This window comes from Lepisma saccharinum, chromosome 21 (assembly GCF_977018435.1).
Source record: "Lepisma saccharinum chromosome 21, izLepSacc3.1, whole genome shotgun sequence".
Classification (NCBI taxonomy): Eukaryota; Metazoa; Arthropoda; class Insecta; order Zygentoma; family Lepismatidae; genus Lepisma; species Lepisma saccharinum.
In genome coordinates this window covers 36,686,614-36,709,057 of record NC_139249.1, presented here as the reverse complement: position 1 = coordinate 36,709,057, position 22,444 = coordinate 36,686,614, and the positions used below count along the sequence as shown (strand labels likewise).

At 38.7% G+C, this 22,444-nt stretch overlaps 1 protein-coding gene across 3 annotated transcripts in view; it reads right to left on the bottom strand.

Annotated features, from left to right (window-relative positions):
* Positions 1-12,094, bottom strand: part of LOC146004370 (uncharacterized) — a 69,477-nt gene extending 57,383 nt beyond the window's left edge. For all 3 annotated transcript variants that reach the window (XM_083143167.1, XM_083143169.1, XM_083143168.1), the window contains exon 1: positions 11,756-12,094. In XM_083143167.1, the coding sequence (XP_082999293.1) occupies positions 11,756-11,839 (84 nt within the window). In that variant the 5' untranslated portion in view covers positions 11,840-12,094. The remainder of the gene's footprint in view (positions 1-11,755) is intronic.
* Between the last annotated feature and the right edge of the window lie 10,350 nt (positions 12,095-22,444).

Sequence of the window (22,444 nt, the reverse complement as noted above, 5' to 3'; positions counted from 1 at the left end):
CCTCAGTCTCCAAAAATTAATCTAACCTTGTACATCTAATGCAGGCCAGTTCTTGGTCACTGACAGTAAGAGGAAAGAATCATTTCCGTGGTTGAGTGCCAACAACCAAAATCTCCAGAAGAAGAGTGGGCTACTCACTTGCATTGGCCTAAAGTACACGACAAAAACATGAACAGCCAACAAAAGAAGATCTGAAAGATTACCATTTGCAATAACATCAAAGAAATGGAAAGAATATCATGAACTAAAACGAGGGAGAAAACAGCAACAAGTGAAAGTGGATGTTAAGAAGAGATCAAAAGCTATCACATCGGAAGAAGATAGAATATAGTGAGACCAATAGATTCAGATTAGATGTCCTTGGCATCGGAACCTGAAGGAGATTTACATGAATTGTCATTATCTGTTGTGCAAAACAAGCAGTGAAAATTGCATTATGCACAATGTTGGTAATTATGCTACAGTGTGTTATGATGGTGAATATTTTCCAGGAATAGTGATTCATAATAAATTCAAGGATGAATCTGAAATAAAAGTTTTGCATAACTGTGAAGCTGACAAATGGAAATGGTCAAACAAAGCTGATCAAATTTGGTACAGTCATTGAGACATCAAGGAGTGTATTCAAGCTCCACAAATATCCCACTTGAAAGGTCTTATGGTGCTTACTATACAATACCTGAAATGCTATAATATATTTAAAAAAACAGTCTGTAACTTTTTCAAATTACTTTGTTCAGGAAACATTATTATTATTATTATTAAAAATGTTTGTGGTCATTCACTGGTACTGAGGTGAATTCACTGAATTTTGCTGGTCATTCACTAGTGCTTTGATTGGAATTCACCAATCTTTACCTATTTCTTTCATAATGATATTATAACACCATTTAGCCTTGTTTCCATGATTATGAAAAACTAAATATGCTGACCAAGGCAGTAATTTATTTTATTAAAAACATAAACTAAACGTAACCTTTCAACCTTCTAGCAAGGTCTTCTTCAGATTCTGTATCAAGTACAAAAGTAACAAGATAAAAAAACATGGCATTATATATACACAAACATTACTCCCTCCAGACTATTAGAAAGTTGTTCTGGAACTTTCTAGCAGGTGGCTTTCCCTTGTCAACTGTACTTTCACCTAAAAGACTAAACATATTTACATCCATATAGAATGTGGTTGGGCTAAACGTCACATTTAGTTTATGTTTTTATTAAAATAAATTACTGCCTTGGTCAGCATATTTAGTCTTTCATAACGATATGTAGAGCCCGGAAGTTTGGCAAAATGCCTCTTTTTAACTACTGCATATATTGATAAAATTTTTCCGGATATACGTTTCTCATGTTGTTTCGAATGTTTTAGAACCCTTTTCATTTTGCCTATTTTGCCTATTTGGGACCCCACTGCCTATTTTTAATTATAATGCCTTTTTTGCCTTTTTCAATGAAATTTGACTTTTTTTAAAAAAAAATGTGTATATAAATTATTTTTCTCCCAAAAGACGTTGTTGGCATTTATTTTTCTTCCGTTTATTATGTGAATAATTTTCGCCTTATTTAAGTAATATTGAACTCGTGCATGTTTCAACATTGCAGAAGGAGAAAAGTGTGAGAAAAATGTATTTCATGCTCAGTTAGGATATTGCCTTTCGGTTAACATTTCCTTGTGCATGATTGACTGCTGAAGTGGACAGGTTGATTTCGAACACAAAGAAGATATTTCTGAAATCTCCCTCTCGAACCCGAAAATTTAAGGAAGTTGCATCTGAGCTTAGTTTACCTCCGCAACCAGTCTTGACCAGATGGGAAACCTGGATATCAGCAGCTATATATTATGCTAAAAACCTTCAAAAAATCAGTGAGGTGATAGATGCTCTTCCAGAAAATGAAGCGGCTTCAATTCGTGAAGTGAAAAAACTCCTGTGCTATTCAAGTTTATTTTTGCACATTAGGGTGCATTCTCAGAGACAATTACAATTACAGAACTTAAAAAAACACCTTGTAGCATCCATGAAAATGTACGAGGAATCTATGCAGCAGATGATGGAAGTGCCAGGAGAAAAGGGGTGAGCTGTTGCGGAAAAGTGCAAGCGGGTAGTGAGTGCAAATGAGGACTTGAAACAATTGAAAACAATTTGTGATATTCTAAAAGGTGAAAATGCTGTTACCGAAATGCTTCCAGCTACATTAGCTTGTTTTATGTATGCTCCAATAACTTCTGTTGAAGTAGAAATATCATTTGCTATTATGAAAAACATTCTCTCTGACAGATTACTATCAATGAATGTTGAGTAATTAAAAAAACACCTTGTAGTTATGTGCAATCAAGACGGTTAAAATTGAAATGCTCTTCCCTATGTAGATTTTAACATGTTGCCAGAAATTATAGATAAAAGTAAGCAACTTCCAAATGTGCCTTTTTCGGTTTATTTTGCCTTTTTTTCATTTTTAGTGCCTATTTTCCACATTATAAATGCCTTTTTGCCTGCCTATTTTAACGAAAATAAATGCCTGAACTTCCGGGCTCTAATGATATGTATTTACTTTAAAATAGTATTAAATGAAACCCAACATTATGCCGAATTCATTAATGCAATTTGCTTGGATTCACTTTTGCTTTGACTTAGAAATACTGGTGAACTCACCCTATCTACTTTTCTGCCTGCTTTTGGAAAAACGAACGTAGTATTTATCCAATGTTAAATGAATATTTAGATGTAAGATAGGTGTGTCTAAGGGGTCATCCAGACTTTCATATTTTTTAAAAAGTAAAAAATCCTATGGTAATGTGAATTTCCTTTGATATTTCGACAATTTGTTTTACAACAAATGTTGAGGATATTTTCGACATCCAGTTGGAATACGTGTGCATGGGGGAGAAGGTAAGAGGATTTGTTTTTACCTTCCTCTCGTAATTGTTGTTTTTAGGGAAATGTTCTATAGTGTATAAAAGATAGGTTAGTGAGTGAAGATGAATCAGATTAGTGTTATTACTTATTACACAGACTGTTTCTCACGTTACCAAACAAGGATAAACTTGGCCAGTGATGCAACCACAAGGAGGGGGCATTGCGGAGGTTTTTCTTTTTATCACGTTGGCACTACTCATCATGGTAGTCACTGGCCGCCACTGGTTTCAAGTGCTCCAGTCTATCTCCTATAGGAACAGATAGGGGATTGGTTTCACCTCGATCCCTTTGTAAATCCTCTAAAGAACGCAGGGTAAAAATTTCTGCAGTACTTATGTTCTCTGTATTTACACCACAATGTTTTACAAGTTGCACAATATGTATGTATAATATGGGACGTAGTTTCATTATTTAAGAAATGGGAACGTATTATGTGCAGACAAAAATGTTATGGTTTCCTTTTTTTTTTTTTTCAAATATGGAATATATAATGATTAAGTAAAAATAGTTGTTCACGCCCTCTCACGCTCTTGTTTTAGTAGAGTTTTATTTAAATATACTAATCTTTTGGCCTCCAATAAAAAAATGGGAAAGCTAAACAGTCATAAATACAGATGTATTTATTTGGGGAAGAGAATGCACATTCTTATTGTTGTTGTTGGTTTATTTTACTTCGCTTATCAGCCACATTTGGTTATAGCGAAAATGAGGATGAGTGATGGATGATATGATGAAAATGATGAAGGGACCTCACAAAGAACATTCCACGCTAGGATTCGAACATGTGATGAGCACACATTCTTGTTCCTATGTGTTGTACTCTGCAGTGAATAATGAAATAATTTGAAATGAAAAATTTATCCCAGAACTCAAAAAGCCAAATTAATATTATTGAAGAAACTAGAAAAAACTGTGTTTTGTTACCTCTTTATCCCCTTTAATATACTGAATTTTTGCCACCTCCCATTACTTTTTCTACCTCTATAGATTTAATTATGATAAGTAGCTAATAAGCTTATGGAAGTCATGAGGAACAATCATAAACAGAGAACTCTGTACTTCTGATTTCACAATGCCCTGTTTTTTTTTTCCATCACTTTACCTAACTTCTGCCATGACGATGAACCACATTTAGTATTAAATGAAACGGGTGAAGGGTGGATACAAAGAAACATTCATGCACAGGCCAGGGCTCGAGCCCAGAGCCTTCAGTAACAAGATCGTGAGATACAGAAATTAGGGAAATCAAGCAATGCAAAATTTTTGAAAAAATGTTAATCACATACAAAGATGGTGTTTCAAAAATCCAATTGAAAATTACCAGTTTGCTTTACCGTTTGTGATACCCACGTATCCAAATAGTTAGCCTTTCCTCTCGTCTTTGTTGTCGGACGACCTCCGTGGGGAAGTGCAAGTACTCCTGGATCAGTAACCATTGGAGGTGCATAGTGGTTTGGATCTCACTTTAAGCTGTAGGTCCAGTCCCGATTAGCCTTTCTGTGCATAAAGTAGACTTAAAACCACCAAATCAACCAACCGAGGGGAGTGGTTAGCACAGTGCACTATGAATAAAGTTGGAAGAAGTCGGGAAAAAACTTGCTTTTTTGAAGAAAAAAAACGGGGAGTTTTTTTCCGTGGCTTTTTTGGTTGGGATTTCTTCGGCTTTTTTCACAAAAGGGTCTCGAATCAATGAAAATACAGGAGTTGTCAGTATTTTTCCTGTTCCATAGTATTCATTTATCTAACTACTGTAAAATAGACATTCATTTCTAAATATAAAATACAATTTACAATATGAAATTCGTACCTAGACAAAAACAGTGTTTTCAAGAAAGCTGGCTTTTTTGAATGGGAGGTTCTTTCAGACTGTTATCTTCATATTTTGGTAGGCTTATTAAATATATCTATGTAGTATAACAGATTCACATAACCAGAGTAGTTTTGTATGTGTTTTTAATAGAACCTAATACAAGGGTCACTATTTATATTTTGAGCCTTGGCAACACTGATTGAAGTTAGGTGCAATTTGACGTTTGCACGGAATCGTCTGGCATTATTGACCATAACGTACTTCAAATGTTTTGTCAATAGCTTCATTTGTGTTGTTTATGTTGCCTTGGAGATTGCGCGACAACAATAAAATGGAATTAACTCGTGAACATTTTCGTGCAATGATTTTTTACGATTTTCGACGTGGATTATCAAGACAAGAGTGCATCGATCAACTTACTTCCACATTTGGCGATGAAGCCCCATCCTTTGCCACTGTGAAATGCTGGTATAACGAATTTAATCGTGGCCGCCATTCGCTCACCGACGAGATTCACGAAGGTCGTCCAAAATCAGTTGTTGTTCAAGAAAACATTGATGCTGTGCAAAACCTAATACTGCAAGATCGTCATGTGACATACTGTGAGATTGAGGCAACCATAGGCATTAGTTCCACCAGCATACATAAAATATTACATGATCATTTAGCTGTGAGAAAGGTATGTTCTCGTTGGATCCCACACAATTTGACAAAAACTCAAAAAGACGCTCGCGTCAATTGGTGCAAACAAATGCTCAATAAATACAATCGTGGTGCTTCAAAAGACGTATATAAGATTGTAACAGGTGACGAATAATGGATATATGCATATGAACCGGAACGTAAACAGCAGTCGACTGTATCGGTGTTTCAAGATGAACCCAATCCAACAAAAGTTGTTCGCGCTCGAAGCACATCGAAACAAATGGTCGCCTGTTTTTTCGGGAAAACTGGTCATGTGGCAACTGTGCCTTTAGAGGAACGTAGAATGGTCAACTCTGAATGGTACACAACAATTTGTTTGCCAGAGGTCTTCGGTCAAATATGGAAAACAAACAAACGCCGTTGGATCATTCTTCATCAAGACAATGCCAGTTGTCACACATCTAGTCTAACAACCGACTTTATGAACAGTCAAAAAATCGAATTGATGGGTCATTCACCATACAGTCCTGATTTGGCACCCAATGACTTCTTCTTGTTCCCGAATGTCAAGAATAAATTTCGTGGACAACGATTTTCTTCGGCGGAAGATGCCGTTGATGCGTTCAAAAACCATATTATGGAGGTGTCTCAAGAAGATTGGAAAAACTGCTTTGACAAATGGTTCAAACGAATGCAAAAGTGTATTGACCATAAAGGAGAATACTTCGAAAAACAATAAAGCAGTTTTCAATGCCAAATTCCTGTTTTTTCATTGTTAGGCTCAAAATATAAATAGTGACCCTCGTAGTATGATAAGATTTTCAATGTTTGAATTTTGTTATACAAACACATACATGAAGCAAAAAAGAAAATACTGTTCTACCTTTTGAAAATCTAGTATCAAATCTCTTTACATTAAATTTTGTGTTCAGTAAAATATATATTTATATTCTGGCTTTCCAGTATATGTATAATTTGGTTAAATGGCGGCAACCCTAGTGATGGAGCAACCAGTGATGTATTTTGGCTGCTTGTTGCAGTGGTTCTCAACCTTTGTGAGACCACAGCCCAGTAAATTTATTTCTTACATGTCGATGCCCTGATCCCAACAATTTCACTCATAAATACATTTCTGATCTTAAAAGTTTATATGAAAATTAATATATCACGTATGGCATAATCATAGTTCAATTATGTATAGACTTGCTGTCGAATATAACATTAGATTTAAAATATTAGTCGTCGACCCCTGGGTTCAACGGACCGTTTGAGAAGCAAATAAGATGGCGCAAATGGCGAAAAATGATCTATTAAAGATATGTGGACTGGACCCAAAGTTTGAAATGAGATCCGAAGCACTCTGCCTCCAGAGAGGATTCAACCTCAGACCTCTTCTTATTACAAGACAACAGCATTACTTTATTCCACTCCAGGGGGTCATTCATGATTGTAAAAGGAACCATCTATCAAAAAGCCAGCCTTTTTCCATCAACAGTACTTGCACTTTGTTCTCTTGTGATTTACAGGCTAAATTAGATCTTAATCTCTGATGAAGTAGCTAACAATCTTGTTAAGTATAGAGAACATTCAGAACAAAGCAACACATGACAGTGGAGGGTGTCACTTTAAAGAGACAAGGAGCCCTTTCAGTCTAAGCAAACATCCACCACACATGCACAAACAAGACTGAGGTTACATGATGCGTGCCAATGAAGGATCTTTCAGACTGAAGTCACAGATGACAAGCGACACAGTCTCCTTCAGTATAAAGCAAAACATTCACCATGCATGCAAGGATAACAGACCGAAGCGGCACGATGCACGCCACTGAGAAAACAGTATAGTCCGAGCAACATGCAAGTGACATGTTTAGCTTGTTGTTGTGCTTGGATTGAATGGATTACTGAGGGTCTGCTTCCAAGTGACACATGTCACTTGTTGCTTCGGTCTGAAAGTTCCCTGAGAAAACGGTACAGGCCAAATGACAAGCGACACTTGCAGCTTATGTTGCTTCAGTTCAAACGGTTGCATGTACTTCTAAGGGTTGGTTTCCAAGAGCCACGTGTCACGTCCATCTCAAAGCTCTGTTAAACAGGATGTATATACAAATTCACATAATACATATGGGGGCCAGCAAGCCCCCCCCCCCCCCCCTCGGTAAGCTACCTGAACCATTATGCAATATGTGTCTCCTGGGATTGGCCAATATCCGTCTCTTGGCTGCTACATCATGTAAATTTCTTTTAGCTAGTTGTAAAATGTCACTACAAAGATGTAAACTCATAACAGTAACTTCAAGTAAAATAGGTTAGCTGTAATTGGTAAAAAGCCAGCTTTTTATCAGAAAAAAAACGTCCATTCAAAAAAGCGAGCTTTTTTGCAACTCTAACTACGAACCAGGAGTTCCAGTTTCGAACCCTGACCTGGGCATGGCCAAGTCGAGATTTGAACCCGGGATTCTGGCTTAGTAGCCAAATCAAATCATTTTTGAAAGGGGGTGGGGGTTATGTGTACTCTTCTTTAGTAGTCATTCGTCATTTTACAATCTTTTCTTGTCTTTGACGTTCTATCTTAGTAATACTGGGCCCTAAAGGGAGGGGGGGTTATGACCTACGCCACTGATTGCTACCCCAAGTGTCGACATCACCACATGTCACTGGGTTTTCGAATACTGGAAATGATTGTGGAAGTTGGTTCGAAGCCTGAAGAAACTCTTTAGCACATTTTAAAGTTTCACAAAGTATTATTTATGGGAGAAATTATAATTTGAAAAGTAGCTTAGGCAAGCATCTGTGCTTCACAATTGTTTTTGGTTTAATGCTGCCTCAGACACAGAGCACTGGTTAAGTTTCATGTCCGACTTGAAGAAAGTTTCATGCCTTAGATCTTATATTATATGGTCAGATGTTGGAAACATTTAGGAGGGACGTTATTTTAACATTAACATTATTTGTAACCAAAATTTTAAGAAAAAAACTATAGAACCTACTATTGCCCCAACAACATCATTAACCTACATCAATCTTAATAATTGCATCTGCCATATAATGCATACCTACTCTCCCCTACAATACACTACTAATGACTTATTACATATCTTTAATTTGCAGTATAAATACTAATCAATTCAATGTACACATTATTCTATCATTGTATAATCTTTTTTGTATTATCATGATCATTATGTCTTGGTTGCAAGAATGGCCCACAAGCCTAAAACAAAACACCCATGGGTAACAGTTCAGATTGTTTTATTATTCTTTTCAAATTCTTCTAGCAGGAAGACTAATATCGTAGAATTTTGGCAATCATTGTCACACGAAATTTGAACCCCTAAAGTAGTAATGAGCACTGTTTGGATTTCGAAAGAAAGTTAGTTATGTTGAAAATTACCTTACGCAAGCATGCACACTTCCCATGGACAATGTATTTTCCACTGGCAAGCTACTGTAAGTATCGTAGTCTAGTGGGAATTAATGTAGAAATAAATCGGAACCTTAATAGAACGCGTTCAGGGTTAGTATTTAATGCTAAGAGAACCAAACTCGCCTGTCTAACCTAACTACGAAAGCATACATTGAACAAAATCTTAAATACTTGCTAAAACTCTGCAGTATGTGTTAACAGAAGTAAATCTAAATTGAACCATATAAAAATTGTATTTGTAGTATGACGAAATCGCAATAAAACAAAAGGAATTTGGGCCCACCCCTGCTTAAATAAACCCATCTATTCTATTCCTAAACCTGACTAACCTAACGACGAAAGCATTTAGGGATGTAATACCCCTTTGATTAAATATTTACTATCGCACAAACACATCTCACTTCTTCGTTTCGTCGTTTTTAACATTCCTGATTACCTTACTTCGCGGAACATTCTTCAAGGTGTCCTTACATTTTTTTCATGAAAGTAATTTCAATTTTTTACATTACGAGTACTTCTATCTTTTCTAAATAATTCTTGAAGCTTTCCTGGCGGCGAATATTGAAAAGGTTTTCTCGGTCAATCAGCCAGGTGATTTCTGGAAAGGTTTCCGGAAATCACCTGGCTGATTGCCCGAAAAAACCTTTTCTTTCTTTTTGTTTTTTCGCTTACGCAAGGCAAAATATGGCGCGTACATCTTCGTAGATCATCGCGTGTCGTGCTTGTGTTTTCTTTTTTATTTTCATTGGACATGCAGTGTTTCCAAACTTCTTCACCCAAAAAATACAAACATAGTTAACCATTGACGATAGCCCCAAGAAACATTATGTAACGTTAAGTTAGTTTAGGCAAACATAGTTAAAATTCATTGAACCATTCACCTTTTCGGAAAACAATGGCGTGGTTGGAAACAGTGACAGGAGGTTACGTCATCAACTCACGCAACACAGGAAGTAAATGAAAGCAATATTGTGCATCGGACAATTAATTTTAAAAAAATAATAATAATTTCCGCTATGATACATTCACACATGACAGAAAACACCTTGCAGATGTTAGATAATGCTACAGGAACTTATTTCCGTTAAGTAGTTTCTTCTGTAAAAATGAAGAAATCTGTATGTGCGATAGTAAATTTTTACCCCCTTTGATGACACAGTAGCAGGAGCTATCCATATCCAAGACAACAGGAAACAAATAGCTGCTAGCAAAAAAAAATACACACATGAATATACAGAAGGGAAATATCATTCTCCAGAAGCATTCACTTTTTGACACTCTGTGCAGTGCAGATGTATCCAGTGTCAGGGTGGTGCAAGGAAATGACGTTCAACCAACTAGACGGAGAGGGGTGTTCAAGTTCAGAATATTGAACAAATGCCTGTCTGCTGCTTTAAACGGTCATTTGATTAGTTAGCACGCACCACATCATCATACACCAAACAGACACCAAATCAACGAACTAGACGACTCGGTATTGCACCGTGCAACCAACTAGATGCTTCGGTGCAAACAGAGTCAAAGCTAGTCAAAAAGTGCAGCCAACAAGACGGGGCTAATCATTAAGTCTCTCAAGCATGTGTTAACATACACAAAGAGAAATCGAACCATGTAAACAAAATACGTGGGTAACAGTTCCATATAGTGGAGATGGATTTCTTACTTTTTTACACAAGAAAGTACTTACGGAAATCATTTTCTGTAGCGTTGTTGAGGCTCGGGAATGTAGTTTTTATCCTTTTCAATGCCAATTCATGTTTTCTTCTGGGAAAATATCTCTCCAACACTGAATTGCTGTTGCTGCCATATTTGCTTTCTGCACGTGAACACAATGTTCACGTGTTTTAGATGACGTAACCCCCAATAAGTGTTGCAAAACATGCCGTGTTTTCGCAAGAAGATGACGTGTCTAGGATGCGTCATGAAGTTTTTTAACTATGTTTGCCTAACCTAATGGAACCTAACCTTACCAGAAATGGTTTGTGGGGCTAACAAGGTGTTAGCATAATTTCCAATCCGGCCACGAAATTAGGTATTTTTTGGTGAATAAGGTTGAAACACTGCATTCACACTCCAAATCGACAAACACTGCCACATCGAGCAATGAACCAGTACGCTATCGCCATATTGCGTGTTAGAGAACCGAGAAAAGAAAGAACAGTAAGTACTCGTAAATGTAAGAAATAGACATTATTTCCGTTAGAAATTCATTATTACACCTAAAGAAATGTTCCGCAATGAAGAATTGTACGTTAGCAATGTAAAAAAGTGCGAAATAAAGGATTTCTAGGTATCTTCACTATACGGAAGTAGTACCAATACGTGTGTACCATGATTAGTTCGGAATTAAACAATCGGAACTTGGACCCTAATCTTGGTTATTGTGTTTCATTCTAGTTCAACTTCTTTTCCACATATCACTCCAATGAATTGTGTAGTATTAACAAGCTGATCAATCTTGCATCTTGATTTATATAATATAAACATTTCCTAGATGTTATATGGTATACAATTCTGCACATTCAAGTGTAAATATTTGGGTTAATTGTGACGATGAAGGTGAATGATGGAATGATACATCCATGCTTGACTGGGGTTCGAACGATCGACCTCTAGCTTCATTGTGTGCATTTGTTGTTCTCACCGGTAATCAATATGGTAAATTTCTTATATCCGGATAAATTACTTCATGTAGGATCGAACTGTCTCGCTTCCCATTAGTGAGAAAGACTCTTCTAGACTTGATATTCCTTCCCCTTCTATTTAATCGCGAATATTTACTGAAAATTATATGTTGTCTTCACCCAAAACGTTCCACGAAATGACAAAATTAATTTTATCGAAGGCCGACAGTGCAAGTCTTTAGTGACAAAAGCAAGTTCCGGCATATAAATATGATTTCATATTTTTTTTAAAAAAAAAAAACTCTTGGCTTAAGTGTTACGAAATAAGGACATACCTGTACTCGAGGATCAACTGCATCGTCATATCTATCTAGATCATCGAGATCTGGAGACCTCTCAGATTGTAACGAAGCTGTCATCTTTAGAATCCGACCATTCAACAAAACGTCTGCATCACTTCTACCATCTTGGATTAATTGACGTAATAAAACTACCTTACACAAGTTAAGTGAAGAAACATTGTATCTATAAAGAATAAATTCGCTTCATCAAATATCTAATTATTGCTATATTCCTTTCAGAAATAAACTGGATGCATTTAGTGTTAATGTCGCACATAGTGTACTAAAAATCATAATATTTAGTATCTTCGATCGCACTGGAACCATGAACGTTCTTCCATCAGCAGACGATAATTTCAGATGAGAGCAGGAACGGGTCCCTCTTATCGCACAACGTTAGAACAACTTTGATTTCTGGCGTCACCTTTGTTTGCATTTATTGTTAGATTAAGTGCCTAATTTGTTAGTTTACGCTTCTCTTGTTTAGTTCGATTAGCATAAATAATACATTTTCAGTGTATTTATGCTAAAAGAACCTAACATAACAAAGCAAGAAATTCTTATCTGACGTCAGAACACAAAGTTGGTCTCGTATTGTGCGATAAAGGATACCCAGCAAAAGCAGAGGGCATGACCATTCGATTGACCGACCAATAAAATGCATGCGCGAGTAAAGAGAAACGTTTATGTAAGTCAAGGTGTTACATAACAATTATTAAAAGGAAAGTATTTAGAACATCCTGCACGTTATGTGAAATTCACACAGCGGGACGTACATGCTTGGCTTAGTGATTTATTGATAAAGAAAAAAGCTATAGAAAGGCGGATTAATAAAAGCGCTTAGGAATTTAGGACCGGCGCATAAACAAGCCTTACTTCTAAAGACAAATCGCCGCTTTGCAGTTTCCGGAAGACCATGGACTCTTAAAGCCTTGCTCCGCCCAACTCGTGTCTCTTGATTTGATTTGACTTACTTGGTGTCGTTTTCTATCACTTTTGGCTAATCGTGACGATGAGGATGAGTGATGATATGATATTGATGAAGGATCGATCAGTTGATTCTTATCCATTGTTTACAGAAAAAGAGATGCTGGCAGGTAGCTACACACTCGGCATTTCACTCGCGATATGTGGAAATGATTTCAGATACACTGCCATTTTGCCACTTTCTCTTTTAAAGATGATCGTATATAACCACAAATTCCTCTCGGACCACAAAACCCTATTTCACATTAGCTGACAGTTAACAATTTTCCACCAGATCTACAGATAACAGGATAAAGATCATTTTCTTGGAAAATGCCTGGGAAGTTGGTACATTACAAAAGCGTCTATTACTTTACTTGAACATGAAACTGGAAACAAAACCGAGTTGGACTGGAGGACAGGCCCCGTACCCAGTACCCAGGATTTTTTGACGGAGAGGTAGATCCGAAAATTGTGGGGGGAGGTGATATTTATAAACTACCAACTGGTTCAAAATGTCAAGAAATTACAAATAGTTTAAATGTTTTTATTAAGTTTTAGATGTTATTTAATTCTTGCTTTCTATTTATAACGATCAATGATATTTCATACTTATAGTATTAGTCTTGCATTTGTGCTTTATCTTTATTTTGTGTATGTTGCTATTGGTGTAGTAGATCTGTTTGGTCTTTCGAAACGAAAAATTTCTGTTTCAGAGTTGTAGCTAGAGATTTCAGCGTCCAGGACAAAATGGATTTTCACAACCTTTGCACCGAACTTAGCTGACATGTTTAGATATTAAAGTGATGTTATGGACCTATACAATTACTATTATGTTTTGAATCCGATGAAAAGAAAAGTTTGAATTCAAGAAATATGGGCATGGATATTATTGCAATCTGTTGTTCGATCAGCCGACGTCTTCTTCAAGCGGTGTGTGGTAGCTATTGTTCACGCTTCACATCTGCAAATTCGATTGCAAATTTAAGATCTAAAGTATACTAATGGTTTGAACAATGTCTTACGTAATTAAGGGGCAAAAAATAAGAGATTTTAAGAAGATGTTCCTACAAAAATAAACATCTAAATGATATTACATGTTTTATTTTCATAATTATATACTTTGAAGTAGCTGACGAAAGAACGTGACAAATGGAGAAGAAAAAACAAGTCGGACTAATTTCTGTGTTCCAAGCGCGTCAAATCTCCTGCATATGGCCTTGAACTGCTGAACAGCACCAGCGAATCACAGACGTGCGGCGTTGCCTAGTTCCGTGACAAGGCGTTTTGCTCAACCACGCTGTCTCTTTTCCGTGTGAGATTTTGACATGGCACCGCTGCAATGCGCTGCTATTGGCTATCCCCATATGCAGGAGATTTAACGCGCACTCTAGTTCGGTAGGCTATCGTTAGAAAACTTCCTCAAAACCCTTCCCGCAGAAGAGACGTTTGCAGATTTTGCCAAAAATTTTCAAGTAAAGTCACAGTATAATACGTGCAGCTTCCATCCAAGTATTAGCCGGCTTCCGTGGCGGAGTGGTTAGCACATCTACGAAGCCAGGGGTCCCGGGTTCGAATCCCGGCCTGGGCATGGGTATTTGTGAGTGTCCATTCCCATTCATCAATTTCATCATGTCATCGCTCATCCCCATCTTCGCACATTAGTCAAAAGTGGCACAAAAAGCGAAGTATAATAAAGCAAACCAATCAATCAATCAACCATCCAAGTATTATTACGTACGCAAAATCTGCCACTGGCGAAAGGAGCTTCTCTTGTTTGAAATTAAACAAGACGTACTTGAGAACCAAATGCATTTACAAAAAAATACATCACTCGCCACACTATCAATAGAAAGTGATGTGGTGTCAAAATTCAACTTCGATGACGTGATTGAATGACGTCCTGGCTACACGAAAAGCAAGAGAGAAATTTTATATGCAAGGTAAGCTAGATGTAATGCTAAAATATTTTTCAAAGCAGCTAAAGAGATAGGTTTGGAAGTTAGCAAAGAGGAAACTAAATATATGCTTATAGACCGAAACCAAGTGTTACGTAATAATCAAAATCTAATTATTGATAACAACTCGTTTGAACCAGTTTCCATATTCAAGCACTTAGGAAAGAGGAAATAAAAAGCAGACAATTCAGGAAATGCGTGTTACTGTTCTCTTCAACTTTTGTCTTCTCGTTTAATCTCTAAGAAACTAAAAGTTAAAATATGCAAAACAGTAATTTTTACCTGTAGTATGTTACTCGCCTGGCCCCCCCACACTTTACCTCCGCACTCGAGGTTCGGTGCACTTCGTACTCGGCTCAGATTTGTCTAGGGGTATCTTTCTTTGTACGACAATGCACGTGGGTTGCTACAAGTCAACATAATTATATAATTAACTACAAGAGACAACGGAAACCTTTGCGAAACCTTATTGCTATAGGGGATAAATTACCTTGTCCAGCATGTGTGAAATTAAAAACGGAAATTTTGGATAATTTCTATAGTTTAATTAACGTAAAATTTAAAGTATATACAAGTCGTATCCGAACGTTCATTTCTCTAATTATTTATCGGGCCAAAACTCTAATTTTGATGTTGGAAAATCTCTATTGTTTGTACCTGGATGCTTTACATTGCATGAATTACATCGGGAGTACGCTTGTCACAAGGTAGACTCGCGTTACTCCAAGAAACGTCTTAACAGGCGCTAGGCCGCCCGACGTGTACATTTCTCAACCTCCACGGTGACAAGGCACTAGGCTGCCCGGCGCACCGTAATTACTTCAAAATAACATCCAGTACAAACTACCTTTTTTACCTGTAAACTGGACACCAAGGCACTAGCTTGCCCGGCAATCCAATCTCTTACAGCATCCGTTTCGGGAGACCTGTCCTCCGGTCCTAGCTAACCGAAGCAAAAACAGCCTCTCCCTTCCAAGTCTCAGTTCCAACAGCCGACCTCCCCTACTCTCATCTGGGAGTTTATATATGTTTGGTTGGCGTCTGTTGCCAACCGCCCTTCTTTCAAAATTTTTAATCTTTAACTGCCCGCCTTTCTTTTGAACGTTCGAAACACGAAGCAAGAACAGAGAGCTACATGGTATTTATACATGGAATAATATGAACCTAAAATTGCATAATAAATTGAGATACCCTTATTACATAATATACACGTAATTACCTAATTAATTAACATATTAATAAATATTTCAATAAGGAAAAGAAACACTGTTGCCCTGACACGGGGGCAGGGTAACAGATTCCCCCTCCCCAGCGTTACAATTCAACCTGAAATTTAAATTTCAGTCTATGTGAATTGTCTTAAAGTCACTGAGAGAAATTAAAGCACTTTATCTGAAAAATAAAAGTTCACTGAAAAGTTATTTTTCACTACACATCACAACCGTCTCTCTGAAAAAGAAAAGTCTCGATTTCACTGCACTAAATATCCTATTTCCACACGGTTTCTTCCTCCGGGAATCCTGGAACGTCTCCTGGACATCTCGGTCATCTGGTCATCTGGACTGCTCCTAGGTGCAGACGGATTCAGCTCCTCCACCTTCCATCGAAAATGTCCGGCTCCCGCTCTAGGGTCGTGTCAGCCTCCTCCTCGGTCCATCCGAAGAACTCCCGACTTCTTAGTCCCCTAGTCCTTGCGTCTGGGACATCCGCGGTACTCGGTTCGACTCCTGCCGAATTTCAGCTTCAAATGCTTTCAAAAGTTCTATCGTTCGATCACACGACCCGATTTTAAAATGGCTTTCCAATTTTTTTTTCATCTATAAGGAAACTTTCCTTTCCCTCTTCGGGCATCGAACTGCCATCCTTCAGCATTCTCTTAGCGATGAAAATCTCATGTCTTCATGTTCACAATTGTCACCACCCTTTATCGGCAAAAGGTTGACATAACATAAAATCCAACAGTCCGTAAATTAAATCTTACATTCACATGAAATAAATTTACCAGAACTCAAATGTGTAGCGACAATAAATCAGGAACTTAATTACTACTGTACAAACAAGAAGTCGGTCACTCGGCTTCCTTTCCATCATTTTTCACATCCCTTCTACCCCCTCCCCTTGAGATGGATTCTCAGGGTACAATTTAGGGACGAGTGCTTTCCCTCACACTTCTCAAATTTCTTCTTGGAATGACCTTCAGCTGGTCAACGTTAGCCAGAACTCTCTTCCCCTCACCTTCCTTTTCCAAAACAACATTATTTGGAGTAGTGAATTTCTGAATTCTGTAGATCCCTTTGAATTTCGGGAAAAAGCACGCAGTTTGCTTGTTAAAAGCAGACGAAATCCTATGCTCTTGAATCAGTACTCGATCTCCGACACGAAGATTAACCCTTCTTCTGCCCTTATTGTAGGCCCTTGACGCCTTTTGCCTCGTCTTTTCTTCTTTTTCTCTTGCAAATTCAAAAGCCGCGCCCATTCTTTCCTTTAACTGTATGACGTAATCCATCTGTCTCTCCGCCGTTACGTTCTCCCCGGTTCCATCTTCCCTCTGAAGCTCCATTTTCCGAATGTCATGCGGTGTATACAAATCACGTCCAAAGAACAAGAATGACGGCTTCAATCCAGTCATCGAATTCGTTGCATTATTGATGGCAAAACTTATCGCGTCCAAATTTTCAGCCCACGACGAGTGCTCTCTGCAGAACTTCCCAAGTGCTTGCTTGATTATCTTAATAGCTGCTTCTGATTTATTTCCCTTCGGTCTATATGGCGTAATATAGACAGGCTTGCAATTTACCGAACGCAACGTTTGTGAATACAGTTTGCTTCGAAATACACTCTGGTTGTCACTGACAACGTATTTCGGGAACCCCGATTGAAAACAGTACTTCAAAAATGCTTGCGAGATCGTCCTCGCCGTTGTAGTTCTAAGTGGTGTCAAACTAATGTGCCTTGAGAACTCATCTTGAATGACTAAAGAGTACTTGTATCTCCCCTTCGTACTTGTAGGCAGTGGTCCAAAAATGTCCAGAAACACTTTGTATCCAGGCGCAGTAGATTTCCTCGAGTTCATAAATCCCATCTTTCTGCTGTTGTCAGGATTATACTGAAGACAAGTGATACAACTTTTGCAATAGTTACTGACATCTTTGACTACTCCGTCCCAAGTATAATTCTCTAGGACCTTAAACAATGTCTTTCCATGTCCTAAATGCGCAGATAATAAATCATCATGCGAAGATTTAAGTACTTCATTCTTCAACTTCTCTGGTACCCACAGCTTCAATCTGGAGCTAAACGGTGGATAAAGTCCAGTGTTTTCGTCAACGAAACGGTAAAGCAGTCCATCATCGTCGAGACAGGAATGTTGCAGATAAAAGTCAAATTTTCTTTTCTCTCGAGCATCCTTTATTTCAACTTCTTCTCCATTTAAACATCCAATTAATTTCGACAAGTAAGGATCACTCTGTTGTTCTCCTTTCCACATATCTTTATCGTTAAGATCTACGGGCGGCGAAGTTTCTTTCTGTCCGGCCGTCTGTCTTCCGTTTACAGTGTTGCCAGCTGCATCTGTAAACATAGCTTCCTTTTTCCTTTTCTGCTTCCCGTCGAATTTCTGACACACTTTTCCTTCGACTTTAGGAATATCATGGTGTTCCTTTATCGTCCCATCCGGCATCTCTAATCTGAAATATCCTTCAGGCTTGATGTCCTCTATCGGATAATTCTCTTCTGCATCCGAAGATCCAGTATAATTCTCCCTCTCAGAGAATCCCGCTTCGATCCTCGACAAGTAGTCAACCGCTGTGTTATTTCTACCGGCAATGTATTTCACGGTAACTGGAAACCTGGTCACCCTGTTTATCATTCTGTTTATGTGGCTCGGAATGTGAGAAGATTTCAAGATATCCACGAGCGCAGAATGGTCAGTGTAAGCGATCACTTCCGGTGCTTGCAGAAAGTAATATTCAAATTTCTCCAGACCCATGGTCAACGCAAATAACTCTTTCGCTGTGACAGAATAAGAACGCTGAGTTTCAGACAGCTTCTTACTCCCAAATACAACAGTCTGCAATTTTCTGGTTTTATCGTCCTCCTGAGCGACGATATAGCCAAGCGCTATGTCAGAGCAGTCCACAAACAAGTGAAACGGTTTCGAAACGTCAGGAATCTTGAGATCAGGACTATTTACAATTGCATCCTTCAACTTCTGCAAACTCTCTTCTTGTTCTTTTCCCCAAGAAAATTTCCTATTTCCTTGTAACAAGTCCGTGATCGGTTTGGATATCTTTGCTTGGTACTTTATGAAATCTGACAGAAAATTTAAGAAGCCTACTAGTCTCCTAACCTGCTTGATATTTCTCGGGCGCTGCAATTGCTCTGCTTGTTTCCTCTTACTTTCTGCACAAGATATGGTATTTTCTGTAATTGTAAACCCAAGAAAATCAATTTTCTTTCTGAAGAGACGCGACTTTCGATAACTAATCGTCAGTCCGTTGTCTTTCATCTTTCCCAGAACAGAATCCAACACTCTCAGTTGTTCTTCCTCGGTAGCGTTTGCAATCACTACGTCATCATAATAACATATTGCATCAGTTTGATAATGCTCTCCTAGCGTCTTCTGCATCAGTTCTGCAAGGTGAAAAGGTCCACTACGACAGCCATAAAATAACCTTTTGTATCTAAACGTCCCCATTTCTGTCAAGAAACCTGCATATTTTCTTGTATCTTCAGAAATCTGCATATTTGCAAATGCAAACGGAATATCCAGAACTGTAAATATAGTTCCCCCAGAAAGCTTACATATTGTCGACCTAATATCAGGTATTCCTCTACGTCTAGCCTCCAATCTCTTATTCAAGCCTTTGCTGTCGATGATCACTTTACATGTGTTATCTCTCTTCACATGAAGGATAGGCGGCGAAAGGTAATCTGTATCACCCCTTTCAATGATCCCGTCTTCAAGCATCTGCTCAACAGCCTGATTCATTAATTTCCTCTTTTGCTCAGAAAGTGGCCTAGGTTTCGCTCGGAACGGCTTTTCGTTATTCACATCCAAACGAACCTCGTAATCCTTTGCTAATCCCGGTTTATCTTGAAAAACATCAATATGCCGTCTCAGTATGGCAATCAATTTCGGCTTGTTTTCCTCTGAGATATCGGTACCCTCCATCAACATGGCAATCCTTCTCTCTTCGTCAATCCCCTCCTCTTTGATGTCGCTGCTACGTGTCTCCGCTCCGCAAGCAGAAACGTTCTCTCGGACCCCTTCGACTCCATCCGTGGTCGAACCCAGTCCCCTTGAACCAACAGCATCAACGCTGCCACGTGTCGGCGGCGAATCACGATTTCGAAAGATCAGGCTCAATTGCCCACCCGTTACGATGTATCATAGGTATAAGTCCCAGCTTAGCCATTAATGTCCTTCCCATTAACATTTCATGATTAGCATTAGATAACACAAATATCTGATCCCGAGCCTTGTGTCCGTGAAACTTAATATTCACGTAAGCGCTCCCCAAAGATTCCACATTTCCTTCCGCAAGTATTACTTTCGTTTTGCAACCCTTCAGTTTCACTCCATTTGTCTTCATTTTCTCGAAAACCTCCAAAGACACAAAGTTATTGGACGACGCCGTATCAATACATGCGTGTATTTCCACATTAGCCACGTTGCATAAAACGATAGGTTCCCTTATCTCTTTAACATTTACATTGTGAGGTGAAAAATTTTCCTTCCGCGTAAAATTTGCAGTTTCCACGCCACGAACTTGACAAATTCGTGGCGACTCTACGAGTTTTTTGTTATTTCATTCCCACGTTCATTACGGTGATTGAATTTGTGATTTGAAGCTCTGCAACCTTTCTGTCCACAAGTGTAGCATAATTTATTTCTCTGGCAATCTTCCTTCGAAAAGCGGTTCTGTTTGTTTTCATCCCTCACCGCAAGCCGCGAGGGTGGAGGGCGTGAAACCACATGTTCAGCCCTCAAGCACTCGACTTTCGGGCGGTCAAAACCAATGCTCACAGGGTCCAAGAAAATATCAGATTTCTTTCTCCCCCTCTCCTCTTCGCATTCCTGCCTCAGCGACCAGCTGCGAATTTCGTCTTCAGAAACGAAAGACTTGAATTTCTGCCTTTCCAAAAACTCCGATTGCAATTCTAGCGAGTACTCGCTCATTTCTCTCATAGAAGTGAATGTCTTGTTGTACAAATAATCCCTAAATACCGGATTGCAGTGCGATTTCACAAAGTCAATTCTCTCCTGTGCAGAAGCCGAATTCCTTATCCTACTAAAATGCCTGTCAACTTTGCGAACGTATTCCGCCAATCCCTCGTTAGCAAGTTGAAACCTTTGCGACAAAAATAACTCTGCTTCTCTCTGATAATCCAATCCATGAAAAGCCTGCAAGAATTTATGCCTGAATTGTGAAAAATCTCCGAACGGTTCCGTGAACAAAAACCACTCCCTCGCTTCATTTCTCAACGAAAGAGGAATAAACTGCTTCAGAAGATCATCTTCAGCAATTTTCAACGTTCTCGCATAATCTTGAATCTTATCCAGATACGAAAAAGCATCTTCCTTCCCTACATTTCCTTCAAATGTCGGAAGCGGCAAACGAATTTCCTCCATTGTCACTCTTGGAACGCACCTTTGTTCCTCAACAACAGAAAGCTCTGACTCGGTCGGGCTGGACCTGCTCGAGTTACCAAGCGACATTCTTGTAACTTCCCCTTTTCTGTTTCGCAAGATCATCGGTTCGATCCTCGTCCGTTTCTCTCCTCAACTTTCAAGCAAAAATCTCTTTCAATATCCTGCGACAAGACCTCAAATAACTAAGTTCAATCCCGGACGAGCCCCCAAATAAATATGTTACTCGCCTGGCCCCCCCACACTTTACCTCCGCACTCGAGGTTCGGTGCACTTCGTACTCGGCTCAGATTTGTCTAGGGGTATCTTTCTTTGTACGACAATGCACGTGGGTTGCTACAAGTCAACATAATTATATAATTAACTACAAGAGACAACGGAAACCTTTGCGAAACCTTATTGCTATAGGGGATAAATTACCTTGTCCTGCATGTGTGAAATTAAAAACGGAAATTTTGGATAATTTCTATAGTTTAATTAACGTAAAATTTAAAGTATATACAAGTCGTATCCGAACGTTCATTTCTCTAATTATTTATCGGGCCAAAACTCTAATTTTGATGTTGGAAAATCTCTATTGTTTGTACCTGGATGCTTTACATTGCATGAATTACATCGGGAGTACGCTTGTCACAAGGTAGACTCGCGTTACTCCAAGAAACGTCTTAACAGGCGCTAGGCCGCCCGACGTGTACATTTCTCAACCTCCACGGTGACAAGGCACTAGGCTGTCCGGCGCACCGTAATTACTTCAAAATAACATCCAGTACAAACTACCTTTTTTACCTGTAAACTGGACACCAAGGCACTAGCTTGCCCGGCAATCCAATCTCTTACAGCATCCGTTTCGGGAGACCTGTCCTCCGGTCCTAGCTAACCGAAGCAAAAACAGCCTCTCCCTTCCAAGTCTCAGTTCCAACAGCCGACCTCCCCTACTCTCATCTGGGAGTTTATATATGTTTGGTTGGCGTCTGTTGCCAACCGCCCTTCTTTCAAAATTTTTAATCTTTAACTGCCCGCCTTTCTTTTGAACGTTCGAAACACGAAGCAAGAACAGAGAGCTACATGGTATTTATACATGGAATAATATGAACCTAAAATTGCATA